The 24,018-nt window shown below is 35.5% G+C and overlaps 1 protein-coding gene across 1 annotated transcript in view; it reads left to right on the top strand.

The window, feature by feature from the left end:
• Positions 1-19,911, top strand: part of LOC139122738 (palmitoyltransferase ZDHHC6-like) — a 36,355-nt gene extending 16,444 nt beyond the window's left edge. The window contains exons 4-9 of the mRNA XM_070688414.1: positions 7,126-7,260; positions 8,224-8,277; positions 11,970-12,119; positions 12,777-12,818; positions 13,252-13,397; positions 14,582-19,911. Of these exons, the coding sequence (XP_070544515.1) occupies positions 7,126-7,260; positions 8,224-8,277; positions 11,970-12,119; positions 12,777-12,818; positions 13,252-13,397; positions 14,582-14,723 (669 nt within the window). The 3' untranslated portion in view covers positions 14,724-19,911. The remainder of the gene's footprint in view (positions 1-7,125; positions 7,261-8,223; positions 8,278-11,969; positions 12,120-12,776; positions 12,819-13,251; positions 13,398-14,581) is intronic.
• The last annotated feature ends 4,107 nt before the right edge of the window (positions 19,912-24,018 follow it).

Below are 24,018 nucleotides of genomic sequence, written 5' to 3'. Positions count from 1 at the left end.
GTTCCAATGAAACATGAAAACATGAAGATCAACCATCACCCCATGACAGTGCTCCATCACATATCTATGCACAGCTGTTTGCTAGTTTGGTGATATGATCCAACATGGCTTCCAATGGGTCTTTGTCATTGATTTCTACCTCATAGTCAAAACCAAGACACAACTGAAACTTGGCCCATATATGTAAATGGTGGACTGAACTATGTAGACGTTTACGCGAATCATGGTATATCTTATCATCACCTTACAATCTGTATGTTTCCTTGTCTTCAAACCTTTCAATCTATTCCCACCAAATGTTGGTACATGTATGACCAATTTTCTGTTCTGTTGCAAGAACACCTCTGCAGATTATCATGACTACTGAAGGAGATGGAGGATGAATGGCTTAAGTTCATTCTGAGTCTCACATACATGGGTCATCTTAACTAGCAGAAGAAAACTGGATTTTGCATAATCTTCCTAGAAAAAAACGTAATATTCAAAACAAGGTCTGTGATGTTTTCAGTCTGTTCACGTCACTGTGTTTTGACCCCTCACCCCAACCAGTATCTGCTACTACTAGGGGCATACATCATTTACTTAGTTGGGGTTTGCTGAATTATGAAAAAAATTATAAAATTGTTTTTTTTTCATAAATTCCAAAAATTCACATTATGACAGAGCTATTTCTATGATAATTGGTATATATGTTGGTAGGGACAATTCATTCAATATTTGTTCAAATTGGTATAATACAAGTTTGAGAAAAATTTTTTGAAATTTTTTGTCAAAAGTTTTCTTTTCAGGAATAACTTGTCTGGTAGGTCTTGGTTTGGATTGTATGTTTTCTTTAGGATGATCTGATTAACATATATCCAAATGATGACAAAATTTAAATTTTCAAACATACAGCCTAATTTTATCATTTTTGTCAGAAATCATATTTTTCAGAACTGCTTGAGTAATAGCTTATTTTTTGTGAAAAAGTCAAGATATACCCATTTCAGTCATTTCCATATTCAATTTTTTAGGGCCATGGACTGTTTATTTCCAGAAAAATCTTTTTCGATTACTTCATATTCTTTTTTCATCATCACAGCCATATGACATGGGGGCCATGAAAGTCTTACTTTGATTTTCATCAATTCTGTGAACTCATTTGCATTCATATCATTTTATTTCCATTTTCAGTATAATCATAGATGTTTTTCGTCCATTTGGTCAGAAATTGAAAGCCGTCAAGTAATTGTATGCTACTATTCAACAAAAAATAGAAAATCAATACTTAATCACTCTTCAAGATTTCATCACTCTTCTTTTGTTGCTCATGAACATTTTATCTACAATCTGTCACGTTTTTGTCAGTGCACCTGTGGCTTTTCAGAAGTTTTCAGACAAATACAATACAAATACATTTTATAGAGGAAATTTCTTTCTGTTTTGGTGTCATATTCCCAGCATCAAACCATTTGGTGACTGAAACGGTACTCCCTAGAAACATTGCTTCATTGATATGCTGTGTATATGCTGTCTTGCTTCCCAAATTGAGAAGGCAAATTGACTTCCTCAGTCCATGTTAAATTTTCTAGAGTGTCAGATGTAAAACAGAAAATTTACTTATGTTGGCCTTATCCTTCTCAAGATGAAAATTATCAGTATTTTTTTTGCAACATGCTTTGAAGTTCTTTCAGGGGTTTTGTGATCCTAGAATTTATTAGATAAAAGTCTGAAAAATGATGGAAAATGCTAAATTTTTACAGTGTTGAAGTTGTTGTTTGTTTTAGGCAGCCAGGTTGCAAATATCGTACAGTCAGTGTAACATTGAATAAGATATAAAGACAAACCTGAAAACAAATTTCAGATGTTACAAATGCGTTGAAATTAAATTAAGTGTCCATACATGCATGATTAAATATTTGATGAGTTAATGAAGTAATAATTTTACAGCACTACAGCTTCTTGTCAATGAATTCCAGACATTTTCCGCCCATGTTCTGTTTATTCTGAACGTCGTGACTAATATGGAAGCTATTCGTGTCATCCAGTGTTGTGATGGTGCCGATATGACATGAAGAATGTGGCAGTTGGAACACAAGCGATAGCCTCATTTGGGACTCTACAAGTTGAACACGTAGATGAAGATTTTGCAAACAGCTGCTCTGTGTTGACGACATGTCAGCAGTTTGACCTTTGACCCCTGCACAGGCAGAACATGTCTGCCACAGTTGTCGAACCCTTTCCCACCACATTGAGGCAGTTTTGTTTGCAATTTTCCGGTGACAGTAACTTAAATTTCTGAGAGACAATTTTAAAATTTATAATAATTAAAAGATGTGAATGTTACAGAGTAATAACATTAAGAAAAGGGGAAATTTGCGAAGTACAAATGTATCAGATATTTTAGGAAGAGGAAACGAGGTTGAGCTAAGTGGGAATGGGTCCCCTTAGTTGTTTCCAGATTTGTCTTTTATGTTGGCGTTTACATTTTGTACTATCACATACTTCACAACAGTAGGTTTATAAAAATGTTGAACTTGTTGCCATGGAGAGAATTTATAGATTTAAACGGAAATGAACATTGAAATGCAAAATAAATTTTGAATTTTGATGAAGGATATGCTCAGTACACTTTTCATGAAATTGTTAGGTGCTCTTAAGAATCTCATGAAATGAAGATTTCAGCAATGGTAGGAGCAGAAAGATTTGAAAAAAGAAAAACAGTCTACCGTCAAAACTGAAGGAAATGATTTTATTTTGTCATGGGAAAGCAAAAAATACCAAATGCCAGTCCCTTTTAGATGTAATTCTGTATCACATAGTCAGTTTGGGATTTTAACTGCTGTTTAATGTATCTGAAAGACTTAGTTTGCCCTCTATCTTCAAGATTTGTAGAGTTTTTGGGTTTAATATACAGACTGATAGAATCATTTTAGCATTGGACAACAAGGGAAACGGCTTTCAGAGTGTGCCCTCTTAGCATACAGGATTTCATAAAGTCTTTCAGCCAGATAAGGAACAGAATTAGCATTTTCTTTCAGTCAATCCTGTGTCAATACATGTAACATATTGATCAGCTTGAGGTAAAGATAACATTGGTGATATGGTGCTGCATCATTATGTGATCGAAGACATACTGCAAAGAGCTTTGTTGAGATGGTGTACATTATATTGCATTTAAGAACACACCACAAAGATCTCCAGCTTGCCATAAGCCGCCTTTAACAATTCTTCCATTGGTTGGCTTACACAGTGTATCATTATTTTCCAAGACTTTTTTGGACTAATTTTTTGTGTTATTTGTAGTTCATCTGTGTAGAAGGTTGTTACCTATAATATGAATATCAATTCATATCGTTTCATCTTGTTCTTTTCACCATGTCAAAAATATTTCAGATGCACATAAAATTTGAAATTATATATTATGACAGGTTAAACAGAGGTAAACCTTTATGTGATCATATGGCCTTGTTGTAGAGAAATATTGGAGAAATGTATGGTTTTTTACCTTCTCGTGTCTATTTATAGACAGAGAAGGTATTAGAGTTGAAAACCAGTATGCTGGTGTCAACTACTTCCGTCTATCAATACTTCCGTCTGTCAAGATCCGTTGAAGTTATGCCATTGTGATGGGTCATATCATAAACTGGTGGGGGTGTTCATGGTTCAGGTTGAGGTGTAGGAGAACCATTTTGAGCTGTGACAAAAATCAAAAGGACTTAGCGGCATAGCCATAGTGTTACATGTAAGCCTTTCTCCAAGGTTCTTAGTTGACTACGATCTATTACAGACTACTGAGCTGACGTTAGGGTACTCACTTTGTGTTTGCTCACCCTGTGTGCGCTAGTGTTTGGTACTGAGTTGCGTGGATATACCCTCATGGCCTCACGTGATATGGGCATGTTGCATAATCTGCAGATGATCATATGCCTCATGCCTCTGAGTCTGAAAAAAGTCATTGTGTAAGCCTGTCGGCATTTTCCTTGCATTTTTTCTCATTTAATTTTGCAAAATATCGGCGAGTACCTCAATATTTCAAGATAACTCTTTCTTCCCAATCGTTTCCTTGAGTTTCAGAGTCATATGAACGAAAATGAGTGAAAGTTTTAGACAGGAAAATCGGACGTCGGCCATGTTCAATGTTTACAGTACAATCAGAAGTTTATGTGGAGGAAATAACTAACAAACACTATTCATGATGCCCGCCCTCTAGAGGCAGACCTTCCTATATGAAGTACATTGTACAACATTTGATGCTTGTGGAAAGCTTGACCACACAAAGGAGCATTTTAACTTTTAGAAAATGACAAATTGAATAAGAAGCTATTCTGAAAATGTCAAATACTGAGAAAAAATGCTCAAATATTCAAAATAAACAGGTTAACTGACTGGTCAGCTATAAAAAAACAATGAAAATGTTTATGATCAAAAGTTTTTGAGATGCGCACATTTTAACAAATACAGAAATTATTAACATTATAAATATAAGACCAAACTATTTTTTCAGGGATGGGACAGGTTGGAAATGAGGGGTGAGAGACAAAGGCACTCCTATTGCTGCATGTGGATGCAGCCACACCATTTCATTACAGCATACTTATTCACTGTGTTGTGTTCAAGTTCCATATTGTACTGACTGTCATACAAAGGTAACATAGGCAAATCAAATCAATTAGAAAATGCTGTTGTGTGGATTTTGCTGAACACGGCTGATTTTAATATTTCGCCCTACATATTTGGTATCCAGCAAAGGCATATTTTGATGTAAAGTCAAAATTAACACTACATTGCTGACAATATATGTTACCGTTTCTGCATGAACTTTTCTTTTTAAATTATAGAAAGTACTTCGAACAGATTAACAATTATCGTGATGTCAACCCATGATTTTACATCACAAAGACTAATTCTGCCAATTTTTTTTATTCTTCAGTCATTTTATAAATTTTGCACTGCACAAGATGATTGAACAAATTGTAATGTTTGAATTTGTAAACTCAAAGAATAAAAATCCTTTAGTCACAGATTAATTATTTTTGAAAAGAAATTTACTCTTAAACACTTTTAGCATATATTCTTTACACGGTCATGTATTTCAAGGAAAATATGCCTATTAAAAACTGTAATTTCTTCACTTTCAATTTCTTTTGAATACTATGACAATTATCAGCCATGAGGTTTTACAAACACAAGACCAGATAAACGTTTTTCATCATTTCCACAGGACTCTTTGGAATATCCCTTAAAAACAGTTAAAAGTGACTTAAAATGATCACTTGGTATACATTTAATTTACAGATGCCAGGTTGTGTATTTCACATGCACTCAGATCAGTAGGGAAGTGCGTCATTACTATTTTGGACTGTTAATTCTTATTTCTGAATTATTTAACCCTTTTTCCACACTGAACTATCTTTAGGCAGTTTATACTGTAGCTTAGAATTTTTTTGATTGATGTATTTAATCATCTTTTGGGTTCTTTGGGTCCATATCCCACCTCATGCCCCTACATCATCAACTATTTACCAACAACTCCATGCCAACAACCAATTACCTGACCTGGCCACACATTAGAGAAGGTACAGCGTCATTGACGGTATTTTTTTGTGTAGGTTTGAATGAAAGAAATTGTTATGATGTTAAACATGAAATAACAAATGTCAACGCCCGTTTCCTATGAGGATTCCTCGCTACAAAGCAAATACAAAAGTAAAAATAGATGAAAAGACCTTTAAAGGATTCAGCAAAAAGTCATAATATAAATTTTTCAATATTATTTTCAATCATCGTTGAGAAAGTAATTGAATTCTGTCATAACCATAGCAATGCCATAGCCTCTGTCTAGGAGAGAACAAAGACTTGCATACCTGCTACCAGTTTTGCCATCAACTCATTCAACTCAGAACAGGCGGTACAGTATATTATGCATTCATCATGAGAATTTGCTTTCAATCAGTCCATGAAAAGAAACTTTAATTAATTGCTTATTTACTGATGACATAACAGATGGGAAATCAAAAACACATAGATGCATAGAGATAAAAAAGAGAATTCTCAAGGAGATATTACTACCATGACTGGTGAAAAGTGTTAATATTAAATTTGAAAATTGTGGATAATTAAATTGATTGTAATTAAAAGCATGTAAAATTGAATTTTGTTGACATTTCAACTCTTGATTATGCCAGACTGATTATTTCAGTTTTTTCTACCTGAACAGAAGTACATGGTAGAGCATTACATGTGTAGTGTACAGTGTTTAGACACGTATGCAAGGGACTGTATAGAAAATATACAATTCTGCTCTGCAGCCATGAAATACATTAAAGCCATTACACAGATTATGGCTTGAAATTTGGATCATTTAGGAGTATTGCCGTGCTGTGTATCACCCACATTATGTTATTTTTTTGCCCCAAAACATGTTGAATACAGTTTGACATAACCAGATTTACAAGTACACACACAGTCTGTAACCTCACGTTGGTATTTTAGCCCTCACATCTGCTGTCCCTCGTAGGAATGAGAGGATCAGTTGAAGACATGTCTCATGTTAGTATTTTAGCCCTCACATCTGCTGTCCCTCATAGGAATGTGAGGATCAGTTCAAGGCATGTTTGAAGGACAAAGAAAGCCAAGGAGCCAATCACTTCATCCGATATTAATCAAATTTCTTGAAATACTCGTGTGTCGCATATAAATGGTACATACACAGACACACATTTTTAGATTTTTTCTTGAGTGCATGTATCTATGACTTGTTTGGTGTATCTATGACTTGTTTGGTGTTTAACACACACAGAACAATAAAACTCAGGATATGTTATTGAAAATGTGGAACGTTGCTCTTTAAATCATCTAGGAAATATTTCCAATGTTCCATACATTTTTTCTACAGTATTTGTTTTTCAACTATTAGAAAGCTACTCATGATATGTTTGGCAACCTCATCAGTAAATATAAATACATTTTAAATTATCACTGAGGAGTACCATGTGCCAATCACTTGCAAAAATTTCAGTTGACATAGGAACGAAAATGATTCATGTTTTTAATGAAGCTACATGTTTTAGAAAGTGAATTTGACGGTTACATAATACTTTCAGATCTGACCTCGTTTTACAATTTTGTTAATTGTTTTCACAGAATCGATATTTGTATCACGCCATTGCATCCAAGGCCTGGTTGACTTTCACAGTATATTCCTTCCTGTTGACATTCTTTGCTCTGGGAATGGCCATTGGAGTTACGCTATCTGTAGGATTTCTATTCGTCACACAGGTAGGTTAGATATACTTCTCAACAGTTTGAATAGGCCTTCATGAGTATCTACATGATAAAGAAAGCAGTATTTACCATAAGTGGCATAGAGGGCGCCAATCATCTAAGGGCATCTGTGCAAACCATCGGCTAAAAAAAACAAGAAAACCATCAGCTTGGTTGATGTTGGCTTTGTAATGCAAAGGTGAACTTCTGTCCAGGGAAGCATAAACGCAAGATAAATCAAGGCCTCTTTATATATATTGGACAAAAGCTCCTTTAGGCCCGCACCCCTGGAAATCACTTTGGTAGACTTTATTTGGAAAAAGCACATCAAATACAACTTTTGGAGGGGTTTAGAATTAGGGTTTAGGTTAGTTTTAGGGTTAGCATACTTAAAAGTGTTGTATATCATACCTAAGAAAAAAAATTTAGGGTGGGGGCCCTAAAGGTACACTGTCACCTGTTCCAATTTTGCCACAGTTACCATGGAAAGAGAAAATCTAACCAATCACAGATTTTAAGCGGGTGGCCACTTTTTAAAAACAGCGCCCTCACATGGGCATTTTGAATACCAAGGAACGCCCCTTTGACCATATATGGGTATATTTATATTACAGGTGACTGTATACCTTTAAGGAACTCTTTCCATATATTGGATCTAATCACAATTTGTAGTTCATGAGAACTTGGCCATGATTTCTCACCATCATCTTTCATGGGTTAGACTTTGTTACTGTAATAGTGGATTTAACTGTATCTGCTTTCTCTTCTACCAATGTGAATATGTGTGATCTACAGGTCTTTGAATAATATGAGTGGGTTTGTAAAGTTTAGACAATGTAATTGTTGAATTGATGAACAGAATCATCAATGTAAAGTGTCTTACAAGATAGAGGTGATTGTGTGTACTCTGTGTGACTTGCAACTACTGCCAAGATAACTGAATAGAAACCTCATGAAATGTTTTTTATTCAAAACTAGGTTAGGAGTATATGGAAGAATGAAACAGGGATTGAAACATGGATTATTGAAAAAGTAAGTATCTTTGCTATTCAAAGTTTATAGATGTTTTCACAGAACTTCAAAGTCTGAAGTAAAATTAATTATATAGACAATGTGATGACTGGATGATATTTTGATGATACATGTCTTCTTCTGCAAGACAAGAGCATAGTAGGATTATATATGGCAATGTTATTGTACACTTCTTTTAAAATTTACTGTTTATACAACTTTTGAAAGTTCAATCATTTTTTGCTCACGTGTTCACACACGTGAGCATATGGTTTAGCCATGTCTGTGTGTGTGTGTCTGTGTGTCTGTGTGTCTGTATCCCCATTATCTCAAAAACGGCTGAACGTATTTCAGTCAAATTTGGTAGACATCTTCAGAATTCAAATGGCTAGAACTGAAAAGGTTTTGGTGGGCGTGGCTTGGATATTAATGAAGTTATGAAAGTTTTAATTTTTCTGTTACGCCGCGTATGACAAGTGAAAACAATCGACTGTTTGAGGGCGCTGTGAAATGAGCTGGTCCAGGTTGGCTACAGCTGGATAGCTCTGGTTTCAACCACGGTCCCTCCGTGTTTCAACCTCGTATTGAACATTAAAAATATGATATTTTATTACTCATTCAACTCACTATTCAAGATAAAATATCGTTTAGCAAATTAGCTTTACCCTTGGTGATTGATTGTTTCTCTCGCTGCTCGATCGCCAGAAATGAGTACATACGTTCTCTACCTAGCCTCATGGCATGGCATTATCACTCGCCCCGATCCCTAAATATGGAAGTGCTGATGAATAATAACTTTGGGTCAAAGGTATTGAAGTGTCCAATCAGGTTCGTGCAGTGAGTCCAAGGCCATGACCTACTTCATGTACTTCTGCAGTGGTTTGATTTTGCTTCGCCAAGAAACGTGTTCGTCATTGTCCATAGAAGTATGTTTGCTCTCCTTTGTAACCATTTTTAAATTCTGACTGTGGCACATTAAAAAGGTGAGGTTGTTTGTGAAACAAATTCCGGGATAGGCCTTGGAATGCATACGATCGGCATCGCGGCAGTGCATGTAGCGTACCATGCTTGTGTAACTGCCGAGCTCAACGTGCATTCACGGTTGATACTCATGTACAATCATGATGTGTTCAATTCCGATGAAGATTCATAAGTCTTACTTTTGCAGTCTTTTTTCCGTACGATAATCCCGACAATACGTGTTACTGTTAGACGAGGTGGCCATTTTATGATAAGTTTCAATACTGCACAGCTACATACATGTAGCGTCACTATCGTTTGATCGAGGTACAGCGTTGTTGAACGGGATACAGAAACTCTGCAGTCTGCAGAGGGAGAAACGATCGTTGACATGAACAGTCAATGTACTTCAGCACGTAGTCCGCAGATAGCGGATTTGGAAAATAAACGTGTCCCAGGATATAACGGAATATTTATGTACATTAACTCGATATTAATCAAATTTCCAGCTCATCGCAAAAAAATGTATTGCAAAGATTAATTTGTCACTGACAAATACTGCAGTGAATGGAAAAAAACAGTCTGTAGAATAGTTCAACTTCAAGTGGTACTACCCGAGACAAACACTAGTGTTGTCAATTTTGATTTCATTTCATAAACTTTCATAAATCGTGTATTTCAGCCTTTGTGAAGCCATTTTATTGATATTTTCAATTTTTGTCTTGGCTTTGTTGTGGAACATGTTGAATCGTCTCCGTGGACATGTAGGCACTAGGCCATGGTGCAAACATTCAGCGGCCAAATTATCGTTTCGAAGCAAACAGTTCTATCAAAGAAACACCATCGATTCTCTCTAGCAAAGTTGCGTTAAATATTCAGTAAAATGTCACATAACGTTAAAAGTGTGACGGGGTCGAAGTGACTTGGGTACCTGGGGTCGACCAAAACCAGTGTGAATTACTGGGGTCAAAGCGGACAGCGGTCGGGATGACGTGTTCCCCAAGCGAGCTACCTTCAGAAGTCTGTTTCATCGCAAAAAACGTCAACTTTTAAAACCCGTCATTTATTTACTGATGTTATTCTCAGCATCACAAACATATACGCCTCTGCTATGTATCACAGCAAATAGTTATATTTGAGCGCCCCGTAAATGGGATCCTCGTTTTTTTGCGAACCCGGAAGTGTGTCTTGCTCAATGTATTTCCTACCCATAGCGAGGGAAACTGCCCGCGTTCCCATGCTCCCATGCACCTTTTTTCAATGCCAGTGCAACACTATCTGTGCAAAATTTGTGGTGATATGCTCCCGTGTGATGGAAAACCTCTCTTATTCTAACAATGACGTAGTTGACTTTGGACTTCGATTTCGTAAATGTGATGTCCATCCAGTGAGTTTGGGTTGGCGCGCTTATAATGCAATCTTCACCCGCCTGCGGTCCGATATCCCGCATAAGGCATGAGACCACTAGAAAGATTGCAAGAAACCCGTATTTCAACTCTGTTGTCATTTTTAGTTGCTTTCACTGCTTATCAGAGAGGTTTTTCCAGGATTGGAAGCCATGGGAATGTAAATCTATATCTTTCTCTGTACTGCACCCTTATAGATCACCTCTAACTCCTGAAAACAACAGTAGAAATCAAAACCACGCGGTCCATTTGCAAGCAAAGAGTTCAAAGATCATTTTCTGCATGCGGGAAAATTTGGCCACCGATGACATTTTTTGTCTCAAAACGTTAAAGTTGAGTATGCGAAATCTGTGTTGCTGGAAGCCTTTTTGTTTGCCAAGGACCTAAAAGTGGGCCACCTGATTGGCCCACACGATGGCATAGTGTACATTGAAGATATTATGATATAACATTATCGAAAGTCATTAACTAGTTTTATTTCAGCCAATTCCTTATTTGCATATGTAATGAACATTTCTAATTAGGGATATATATATCTGAATTGACTCAACCAAAGTTGATAAATCTTGCTACATATATTTCAGATACTATAATACATGCTATTGAAATTTGTGAAGAATTTTTGCTTCAGCCAATTTCTAATTTACATATTTGATGAACTTTCTTAATTAGCGATATTTATCTGTATTGACTTGACCAAAGTTGACAAAACTTGCTATGTACATTAAAGATACTATGATACAAGATTATTGAAAGTCATTTGACATTTTTTTCAGCCAATTCCCAATATGCATATTTAATGAACCTCCAAATTAGGGATATATACTGGCATTTACTTGATAAAATTTGGCGAAACATGCTGTGTACATTGATCATTATACCAGGTTATAACAGTATTGAAAGTCATTTTGCATTTTCATGTCAGCTAATTCATAATTTGCATATCACGGTTTGGCATATAGAGCTTGAAGGACTTGACCAAAGGCAATTACAAATGCTATATTGTGATACAATGACAGTACTCGAAGAAATTAATTATTTTTGTTTTAGCTAATTACATATTTGAATACTGAATGACCTTTAGAATTGATCTGTGGTGAAATTCATTATGTTGATCATAACACTTTAAATGTAGCAAAGCATGTAGCAAAGGTTCAAACTTGCACATAAATGCAATATATAATGAAACACGTGAGCATTTTCAGTTCGTATCTGGTAAGAAATTTATTTCAACAACATTAAAGAATTCTTTTTATGTAAAAGAAAATAGTCATCATTTAGCATGAAATGCATTATTAATAGAAAATATAAAATGTACAATTTTCATGAATTTTACTTTTTTTTCAGGCTGATAGACCCAGGGAAGATGAGTTTGTGTATCCATACAATTTAGGATGGAAACGAAACTTGAAAGAGATATTTACATTGGAAGGATTGCCAAGTGGTGATGGCATCACATGGCCAGTAGTGGATGGATGTAATCAGTACACACTAACTGTGAGTAATTATTATTACAGTTCATTATATTACCATGCCCTGTCCATCGCATTTTAATTGGTCAAGCTGGATCATGTGACTGACCACAAATACACAGTAATGGTTTGTTTACATGAATATGAATATGAATATGAATAATAATATTAACATCTCACAGTATCGTAAACATCATTAACTTAACAGCTAAAACGTAAGATCATAGTCAATCACAAAATAAAATGGAGCACTTGTGGGCCAAGTTTAGAAATCTCCGGATTTGCAAAATTTTTACAGCGCAAGTGACAGTGCGTCGCAAATTGCATAGTTCTGGGGCCCAAATGTCGTTCGCATGGAAAATTTTCGTAAATTTTGACATTTTTCTCGGGTTTGTTGATAATATAATGGAAATAACGGACACAGGCCTGACCATTAACATTTATTTATGGGCGAGGCTGAGAGGAAAGCCAAAATTAACGGGCTCAGCAAGCCTCCCCTGTAAATTTTTGGCTTTCTTCTTGCCCTTGCCAATAAATAAACATTAATGGTCAGGGCGTCGCCCTTTATTTCTATAATATATAACATATTTCAGAAACACATTGTAGGGAACAATCTTTTTACGTAGGCATTTCTGTCATGTTTTTAATATTTGAAAGATTTCGTGCATTTTATACCTTACAGGTTGAACAGTTAGTCCAGAAAGAAGAGAAGCGAAATCGAACTGTAAGTAAAACATGAAACATCGACACAATAATTTCATGATTCCAGAACCTCACACCTCCATTTCCCAGTACATGCCTTCAACCACAAGACTGAACACTAAAGAGCTTTACCTTAATAGTTTGGATTGCTAGTCAAGGACATTTCATAGGCAATGTCAGAATTTTTATGTGATACTGTTTTTAGCCAGGCTGTGATAACACATTCTTTTTTATGTTCTGTAAATTTTCCAATGATAGCAAGCAACCATACTGTGTATGTCATTACAACTCTGTGAGAATTCATGTGAATATTGTCTTGGATATGAAATACAAGGCATCCATCTTGAGATTTTCATATCTTGTTACAGAATGAAATGATGCTATTTTTGTCCACACTGAGCTCAGAAACATAGGAACTGACCTGATTATTTTGTTGTTTTGTTTTGCTTTTCAAGATGGAGCTGACAGCGTTTGAAAACTACAGCGGCTATGTCTTCCCTATCACAAAGGGATTCTACACGTGTATTAGTGTCCCCTGTACGGATGAACCGAGAATACCACTAACTAAAGGAGATAAAATACTGGTCACAAGATGGAAAAAGTATGAGACACATTTAATTCAGAACTTTCATGTAAACTGTCAGTAGAATATATTGCATGCAGCACTGCTGTGACAGAACAATGGTCAAGTCATGTGGTTTCGTTCAACATAGCATCTGAACAACACAGTGTATGACATATTCATTAGTGAACAAATGTAAAAATGCATTGGACTTCAAATGAGGAAAGAAATTGGTCCAGGAAAATAAGTACGGCTGACAAAAATCATTACTTTCCAAATGCAGTGACATTTATAAGTTGTTGAAGTTTTGAGATGGTGCATTCAAGGAGTGTTTTCAGTGTGTACTATAAATTTTTTGCTTCCACAATTGACAAAATAAGACCTGAATTAAAAGCAAAACAATGATCACACATATGCACGTTAAACTTTATACTCACTACGATATAAAACCTCAAACCATAGTTCCAATATATGAAAAAACACAGGAGGGGTATATTTTGGTATTTTCTTCTTGGTTTGTTATCAGTGTATTGCTGAACAAATCAAAGTGTTAGTCAGTCAGCAGTCTTCTACACTCTTGATGATTTTGACAATGTTGAAGCCTGGCATTGTATGTATACTGTTTACTAATACTATGAAACTCTTTCCCTTGTACTTGGCAATTCTCAATAGAAATCATATAGGAACAGAATTACATCCCCAGCTGTGTAGCTGGAGGTATTTGAACTTCCATGTATGGTGTAATATTGACACCTCATAAAACCCTAGTTTAATGTAGCTTATGCCAAAATAAGAAAGGTTTTGTTCTCATTGTTGTACATATCAGTCTAGCCATGTCAGTCATCTTTCATGTTTGCTTAAAAAAAATTAATTTAAAAAGTGATAGTGTACCATGCATAGCAGGAAATGTCACTATTGGTAGGATCAACATGTTTTCACCATACTGTATGAAACAGTGAAGTTGTCATGTTGCTCGCGTCAGAATTACTGCTGCATGTAAACGCTCCTGTTTTGATGTTTTTGTGTTGGAAGTTCAAGTTGATTTTGTGAGCTAAAAAAAAAAACAAAATAAAATTACATAAAAACCCACATCACTGCATCATTTGTAAGACTGAGGATGAGAAACAGTGATTTTCAGCCTATCAGAATGGAATTTTAGAAAGTGATCAACATCTTTGAACGATAGCTTTCAACTAATCTGAGCTACTCTTTCTGATTGACAGGTATTGGTTATATGGCGACAAGGTCATCGACCAGGAAGGTGAAGGACAAATCAGAATTCGAGGTTGGTTTCCACGACGATGTGCCAAAGAAGTCTTCAACAATGGCATGAACTTGGTGGTAGAGGAGAAAAAAGACATGTAAACTGAAATCCATGGACCGTCAGGTTTTTCGTAAACTCAATTGGTGAGACACAGCAGTGTTTTTGTTAGGGTTTGTACCCCCTGTCATGATACCGGGGTTCCCCATGCTGTGTCAATGCAATCATATTAGAGGACGACAGAAATGGTACAGGGGGTCCCCACACCATTTACCCACATACCTGAACCTTGGCAAAATACACTGCACAGTCATTTGTGTTGTTAGTTCTTTTTTTTTAAACAACAATATTTTTACCAAATTATTTGTGCAGAAGATTTCAAAATTTTCTGTTATTTGTGTAAATTTCAGCATGATTTTGGACCAAGATTCTGTAGGCAGGTTTGTACATTGACAAGGTAGATAAATGTTTACTTCAAAAGTGGCAGATTAATAGTATAGGTACATATTTGTTTTAAACAAAAAGGCCAACAGGGGCGGGTAAAAAGGATGTTAAAAAGATGCACATGTGCTGTGAACATTTAAATTTTCTGAAAAGTTTTTTGGGTTCTGAGGTGAGTGACAAGTTAAGGGAATTTTTCAAACTGTAACGATCCTGTCACTCTTTCTGGCAAAACATCCTTTCCAAAACCATGAACGTGAGAGTTCATAGCTCGCTGTGTTGTAGTTGCCCAGAAGTGCTGTCTTGACGACACTGAGCCAAAACAGGAATCACATGATGGCAATTCAAACAAACAACATATTTTCTGTTTTAAATTGGCTCCAATTTTACTTTTGCTAATCTGTGAAAGTTTTGTACATACCTTCAGGTTTTGGTGTTAACTAAAGTTTTGTTTGTATTTTTAAGGTGGAGTAATTTTAAATGCTGATCACGTTACTGCACAACCCCCTTCCCCACCCAATCCTAAAATTTGATATGAATGATCTTGCCAGTGACTGTATCCCAGCACACCATTCCTGAAAATGATATTGCCCATCTAGTGCAATATGACATATTTCCATGGAAATGACTCTGTACAAAGTGTTAGCCTTACAAATTGTTTGCGACAAGTTTCCATGGAATTTTGGGAAATTAGCAAAATTTAGTGAATGGTTGTTCACGGTAGAAGTTTGTCACACAATAATGATTCACAATGATAAGCAGATTTAACCCTTTGAGTGCCAAAGTCATTTTTGTCACCCTTGTAAAATATAACGCAGACAATTTTTTCAGATCCAGACAATTTTTTTCAAATTTTTCCCCAAATTAAAAGTTATGACTATTTGGTCCAAATTTATAAAAAAAATTACAGAAAAATTCATGAAAATTTTTAAAATGTTGCACTAAAATTTTGTTGGAAAATCTGCAGCACTCAAAGGGTTAACAACGGAAAGGACCCCTAGAGAAACCCAATTTTTTTCATTCGGGAGCTTGGGTCAAGTTTTTTTCAGGCAATGTGCAGGAAAGTAGATACGATAAGTATAGGTGTTGAATTCTTCATAAATTCAAGTGTTTTTAATTTATAAGGCATACTTAAGTTAAATACCAAAAACGCTGATGCTGTGTGTCTTTTTATGGACTGAAATACTTAACTTTGAATGTCATACCTCAGAATACAAATCAATATACTGTACTTCTGAATACATAAACAAAATGATAATTTTATTTTTAATTTTTTTTTTCAAAATGAGAACTGTGTTAATGTTGAGGACCCCTGTGGATTTCATCGAATTTGAAATATGTCTTCGGTTTTGTGAAATGATTAGCAGGTGTTATTTTAGTTAGTTTTGAAATGTATGTTTCAATTTCAGTGTCAACTACATGACTTGGTACTCAAATGGAAAGAATATTTGTGGTATTTTCTACTTTTTCAGGGGAAAATAGAGCAGAAATATGTAGTCTTGTTTTTCGTAAAGCTTATAATCTGAAACAATTCTGTCGTACCTAGATAAGTTATACAGAAATTTCTGAAGCATTGGGTATTACATTGGATGTAGTTGACTCAACTACGAATCAAAAAGCTGCCCATAACCTTTTCACCCCCATATCCAAGTATATGGGTCCATCTACCCAATGAAAAGAATAGGAATATACCAATGGTTAGCAATGAAAGGTTGAAAGAAGTAATATGGAAGTGACAGTCAGTGCGCTGTGTTTAACTGATACCTCTGTCTTTTGACTTCGACCACATACAGGATTATTGCAAAAATAGCTTTGTTTTCACTGAGTCACTGTCATGAAATGGACCAAGTTGAAAAGTGTTGTGTACATAGTTGATATATATAATATTGTGTGTTGGAATGTGATGAAGTATTAGTGAAGTGCAATGGTGTTTCATCAGCCACGCTGATCAACTCTGATTTCTTTGATCTGTTTGATGTCAGGTAGTTTGTGTTCTGAACAATGCTGACCGACACAGAAATATGATATGATTGCCACAGTTCAAGCAATGGAAAGTTAACTGTCTTTCCGTCTAATATCAACCAGAGTCATTCTGTTGTATGTTATGCTACATGCTCCACAGTGGATCACGTCACAAACCAAATCTTATTAAAATCAGACGTAGAGATGGCGACATCTCTCCTCCTGGTTGTTTCTAGCTGGTTTCACCTCCGTACAACCAACAAGGTCCAGGAACAACTGAGAGAAGAAAACATTGCTGTCTTGACATCTCATTTTAATCAAGATTGGCAACAAGCCATTCTCTTCAGCGATTTCATTTATGTTAACATTAGATTCTAAAGCAGTGAAAGTTATTAATATCTGGAAAGAGATGTAATTATTTAGTCAGAGTGGATTTTTATAATTAATGATCTTAAAATATTGCAAAATGAAAATGATCAAACTTTCCTATATGTTGGTTTGATGTAAAAATGTAAGTTTGTGAAAGAAATATGTATGATAATTTCTGGTTAAGATTACACTGAAGGATTCATTGTGTGCAGTGGGTTGCTTAACATCAAAAGTATTTGAAACGGGGTGAAAATGTGTACTGTCTAGTAATTTTCAACAAATGCCTTTCATATCATGGTATTTTAAAGTTTTCAGCAATTAAGACAATTTTCAGAGGTTCAGTACCTTTTCATAAAATTTGAGAAACCAACCATTAGAGAATTTGAGAAACAACCAAGAAAACTGACAAGTTTTTTGTTTTTTTTTAAATTCTTGATGCAATATGGGTAATAAAATAGTTTAAATCATACAAAGTACATGTTTGATATGCTACTGGTTCTTGAAGTCTAACAAAATGCATTCTGTCGGTGATGGCCATGGAAGGATGGTCTCGTGTATCAACTAGAAATATGAGTTGCTGATTTTCAATAATATTGCAGCTTCACTCATCGTAATTTCATTGAGGTCACACGGCCATATTTTCTGTATGACTCCACAAAGTAAACAACTACCTGTCATTACGGATATCATCAGTTCTAATCACCAGTATGAAAAGCAATTTGAATCCTTTAGTGTTATCTTAACACTGCAACAAGATTATTTATGTTTCAATTGTTAAAATCATGTAATCTACCATGAGAAGTTTCTTTGTGGATTGAGATTTTCTACATTGTGCATATAGAATCAAATGACAATCAAAATGTCTGTTCAACAGCCAATGGGATATTTTCTTACATGTCAGACATGTTATCATGATTGGTTTGACTGTGTCAGATAATGTGATTGGTGTGGTTTGAAGTGCCAGCCAATGAAAACTTAGATTCTCCGTCTCTATGGCACTGCCATGGAAACTTGATTTCAGAGGCAGGCAATGTTATTTCTTTACTACTGCCATTAAAAAACATCTCACATGGACAAAATATGTTGTGTCAGAGGTTACCTATCTCCTACAAGTAGTTTCGTGGGGTTGCCTGAAGTACCAACTGTGTGCCTTGGCAGCCTGCTGTGTTCAAGCCAGAGCACTGACACAAAGGGGTGTAATCGTTTGAGTCAGTGCTGCTGCCACCCCATCCCCAACTCACCTAAACCTTCAATATTTGTTTGAAACATTTTATGATGATAAAACTCCATTTCAAAAGATGGAAAATGAAGATTTTATTTGAGCTGGTAGCCAAAGGGAAATAGATTTTGCATTTTGTTCTGAATATGAAAGGAAAGTAGATTTCTCTGAGAAACAAGTTCATCTGTACTCACTTTTTTTGAGTTTTTGAAAGTAGTGCTTGCTTTTCATTTTGTACATTTTAGAGATGAAATGACAATTTCAGTCTGTTTCAGCTGTACTTGCTCACTTTTTGTGTTAAGTTTTGTGTATGTACCGGTAGAATGTAGTATCTGTAACAACGGTATAGTCGTGATATTATTATAGTGGAATTTTTAGTTTCATCTGCAAAAACTGCTGCAGGATTGGACATACAAGCTCTTTTATGATTGTAGTTGTCAACGTCCACCAAGCATATGGCATTGATTCAAATTTTGTCATAATTGTATTTCTTTAGTACTTGGAAGTGTTGCCAAGTGTGCGTTCCTTTTTTACTCGCCGTGCACATCTTATGAGAGAGCAAACATTTGCCGCCATTTCCCCATGGCAATAGTACTACCTTCCAACAAGTATTGTTAGGAAATATCTGATAAACTCCCTCACTCTGTCTTCTTCAGCTTGCTGACGTCACAAAAAGTTGATAAAATCCTTCAACTCCATGGCAGTACTACTTGTATAAGCAGCTGTATATTTGCTGAAAATTTGTTTTTTTTAAACAACAAACAAAATAATATTCTTTAATAAACACAATGTGGAAGCCTGTAATGTAAGAATTCATACTTCGATGTTAAGTATATATCAAAAAAGACCTTGTGATAATAGTCTTCACTGGACTTTGTAAAAAATCTCTGATTGTCCTATTTCTTTCATGAGGGCCCAAGCTACCGATAACTATGTCCCATTTTATGAAAAGATGCCTTTTTTGAAAGGAAAATAACAAAAAATGCCAATGTTAGAGACCATGGCAAATCTGACAAAGTCAAATAAAAGAGTTCACAATTTGTAAAGTCTGTTACTCTTTCCCTCTGTATGGATTTGTACTGTACTCTGAGAACACAAAGGTTAAACCTGGAGCTTGTCAGTCATCACATTAAGTATTATGATGAAAATCGTAATTCCATAAATGTAAATAATTACAGTATGACTTTGTAAATACTGATAAAGGGGAGAAAATTCTCTTTACAATTTATGTACCTGTGAACTGCAATATTTAATCAAAGTTTTTATTTGTAATTGGAATGAATAAAAGACCTTGACTGAAATGTTAATTGCAATAGTGGTTTTTAGCTTCTCGTCTTTATGTAGACAGAGAAGCTATTAGAATTGATTTATCTGTACAATATGTGCAGATTTAGTGGTAGAGTTATCAAGTGACCTTTGAACTTTGTCCATAGAGCACACAGCTTGTTATGCATTGGAAACCGTGAGCCTTTTGCAGTATGTGAAAAGTGTGAACTCTGCCTGTGAATCTTACTGGAACAACAGTCAACATGTACTCTTAAGGTAGAACGTGCCTCGGGGACATATCTGGACTCTCAAATTTCTACAATTCTTTTCTGATCTACCATTTCTGGCGACTCATTTCAAAGCTCTTGGAGAAAGAAAAACTTTCACTGGCTTAGTTTTCCGAAAATCCAAATTAAATTTTCCCCCATAGAGTTATAACAGACACGGTGGCCATTTTGAATTTCAATTATCACAAAATATTGGGTAATTTGTTTCGCTAGTTCCAAACTTTGCACGGTGACCCCCGATTTTTATTGTTGATTTGGTAAGAGAATGGTTGAAAGTGTCATTCAGGAAAGTTTGAGCAAAAGTTTAAGTCTTTCACTTTCGAGGTGCATACAACCTTAATAGCTACTTGCATACAGGAGAGGTAGGAGAATGATGTTGGCAGTGGTACCATGCACACACACGTGGCAAATCTCTGAGATATTAAATATAAAATGTCATACAACACCATAATATCACGTCACAGCTGATGTTAGGCACAGACTTTGTCATGACACAGAAAACACGATGATGGCAATTTTTCCTTTTAGAAAATTTTTTCACAAAGCAGAGACAGGAAACATCCTGAATTAAACAAAATGCAATATGGTTAGACCTTGGACAATATGCGAAAAGTATTTTTTTTTCAGATATATCAGGGTAACTACCACATAATATGGCATAATATTCAAGCAAAAAATCTTTTATTAACAACAACACAACATGAAATGATGTAAACAATCTGGAAAATACAAAACTCTTTAAGAACAATAACAAAAATACAATTGTTAATCTGCAAGCACAAAACATTAAGTTGACATAAAGTAAAGGTGCTTGTTAGACAGGGTCTCAAAACCTACGGCTAAAATGCACACTACTCTGACACTGGTGGAACATGAAATTGTAGCTCTCATCGAAGGTTTTCAGCCCCAAAACCCTGACGTTTGAGCAATGTTCTCACAAATGGGGTTGTTCACGAATATCCCACCTTCATCTAGTGAAGAAAATGTTGGAGGGAAAGCCCCATTTGGATTTGAGTAGCTCAGTATGTGTCGGTTCAATACCACCTGCATGTGCAGTGTATATAAAGTGTTAATGCAGACATGTCCATCCCAAAGACTATAAAAATATACCCATGGTCATCCAACTGTTAAAGTTACTGAGTCATCACAAATTTGTATACATCGGTGTTGTACGAGGGGTGTACTATTCATGTCTACTTATAGAAGATTAGCTAGTGCTATAGAGTAAAAACATTGGTGGCGCACTTGTTTTTGCATGATTTGCTGGAACGGATGCAGGTTACAGAATTCCTTAGAGCAAAGTTGATAGAAGCTAATATTCTTTCTATGTACGGAAAATCAACACTGCTCATGGATACCAAATGGAAGTTTGTGATCAGTGACCCATGATCAAGATAGAGATAGAACCATGGAACCGTTCACACATAGGCACTGATTTGGGATATCCTTCCTCAATATTTTCACCATGAGCACTGATAGTAAGATTTCATTTACCGGTATCAAACAGGCAATCACCGACTTTCATTGTACACACGATTTCTGCTCATACCAACATGGCTCAATATACAGTTGGATGACCTATGGAGCATACATAGACAGTTCAATACTCTAAATATTTCTGACAACTGCCCTCACAGTGTGTATAAGCCAACAAAACACTGGGAAAAGTTTCTCAGCCTGGCTGCAGTAATCAGCTTTTCTAAGATGAGATTTCTTTTACCACTGAACATGAATGACAAAATGAGCAAACGACAAAATTACTTAAACTTCACATCAATCGTATAAACCCTTGGAATTTGAACCTGATCTCGATAACATAGCAATATAATAAACTCCTCTGAAATGCAAAGTATAAAACAGGAATATAGTTTACACCAACATTTGGTATGCAAATGTATAAACAAGCAAATAGGTACAAATAACTTTACCAGTCGCTATGTATCTTTGGCCATGTACATGAATGCATGACAACACAGCTCCCAGCTTTATATAAATGTACAAGAAAAACAAAACAAATTTCCACAGACAAGTGTTGCATCCCCTCCCCTATACGTTTCTGCTCTCTCACAATCCTGTTACTCCACTCTGTGATAACGCCTACATTTCCTCACAGACCCTAAAAAAGCGGTCTATAAATCACATATCTTTTCGATATATTTCACATCCTTGCTTTTAGTTTAGGTGTTCAATCTTTGTGTTGTGTAGTATTGAGATGTGAATGAATCTTTACACTTTCATTTGCAATAGGTATTCTCCTTGGAATGATAATGCAAAATTCAGCTGGTCATCACTGACAAATGGGAAGTGTGTGTGAAGGTTAGTCTGCTGCCACCAAACTACCTCACATAAATACAACAAAGACAAACTACCTGGAAACAGATACATGATGTAAAGTTACAACATGTCTGGGGAAAGTGACAGTGCACACTGAGGGCGCTGTATACATTGATGATACACTGTTACTGGAATACTGAACCCAGAATTCAAATGATTCACAGTACAAACAAAACAATTTACACAAATGCACACATAAAGACATATCATACGCATTTGTGCACACAGGTTTGCTTGTACTGCCATCATGTGATCTCTTGGGTGTACTGAGTCTGTAGAATGCACAGTGTCCCCCTTATTCCGGCGTAGAACCATTCTACCAACACATTTAAGGACTGATGTGTTGTACAGGGGATGGTTGTTACCCTTTTTGGTACATGTCTACGATAAACAAGTGTCAAGTACCCTATACGTGGAAATAAATGACACTGGTCTTCTGTTTTTGTTTTGCTTGACAGTGTCCCCATTTTACCTGACATTCTAGTATCATCACTCACTGGTACAATCTATTTTTAAATGATTGGCTCAAATCATTATACAACAGAATAGGGGTGTAATGGTTTGCAATCATTGGAATTAATTCCAGCCTCAAAAACTCAAATTAAACTTATTACAGATGCTTTCGAACTGACAAACAATGGCACAAGCAGCATGCCAACAGATATATATTGCTTACTTGAAATGCGGGTAATGTTTAGAACATGAACAAGAATTCTTAATAAACTCTGGAAATGCCCTGAGGGAATATACAAGTAAAGTAACTCTGGTAATGACTATGTACATTATTTGCATATAAACACCGAACTCAAAATAAGATAGTTTATGTTTACAAAAGCATATCCTTCATGTCAGGTTAATGTCTTTGGAAAAAGAGAGAATTTTGCGAAAAAAAAACACTGAACTTGGGGAAAACCAAATCGAAGGAAACTGATAAACTAAAGATAGCTATAAATTCATAAAGTTTAACACATAACAAAAAATGAAAAGATAACCTCTTCTTCTCACCAAAGTTGAGTCTGAAGAGGTAACTATTTTACACAAAAACAACGATGTTAGTTTAAAAATAAATATTGAAACTACTAGACAGTGAAAAGTACAGTTTTAGAAAACTTGAGAAAACGCCAACAAACATTTTTGCACATGTATTGAGATTGTGCAATACATGATGTGAATATAGGCAAACTGTTTTTTTGAAATCTTTATACAAGTATAATGATGTACAAATCAACTGTTTGGTGGAAGGAATTATCATAAAAGACAAACAGTTGACAGGATCAAAGAGTCCTAATAAATATGGTGGATTATCAGTTAAGCTGTAATCTTTTGTTTTTTCTTGAAATGGGATATGTACACTGTGCAATATAGATACTTTCTACAATAGATACACTCCATGAAATGCTATAAAAATAGGGTTAACTCTGTATAAGCTCTCTGGCCTGTCCTTTGAAAAACACATAAGTACAGAAATATAGAACAGAACAGAAATAAAGAAGTGTACAGAAATATGTACAGAAAACAAAA

This window comes from Ptychodera flava, chromosome 22, assembly GCF_041260155.1.
Source record: "Ptychodera flava strain L36383 chromosome 22, AS_Pfla_20210202, whole genome shotgun sequence".
Classification (NCBI taxonomy): domain Eukaryota; kingdom Metazoa; phylum Hemichordata; class Enteropneusta; family Ptychoderidae; genus Ptychodera; species Ptychodera flava.
This window is presented reverse-complemented; position numbering and strand designations above follow the sequence as displayed.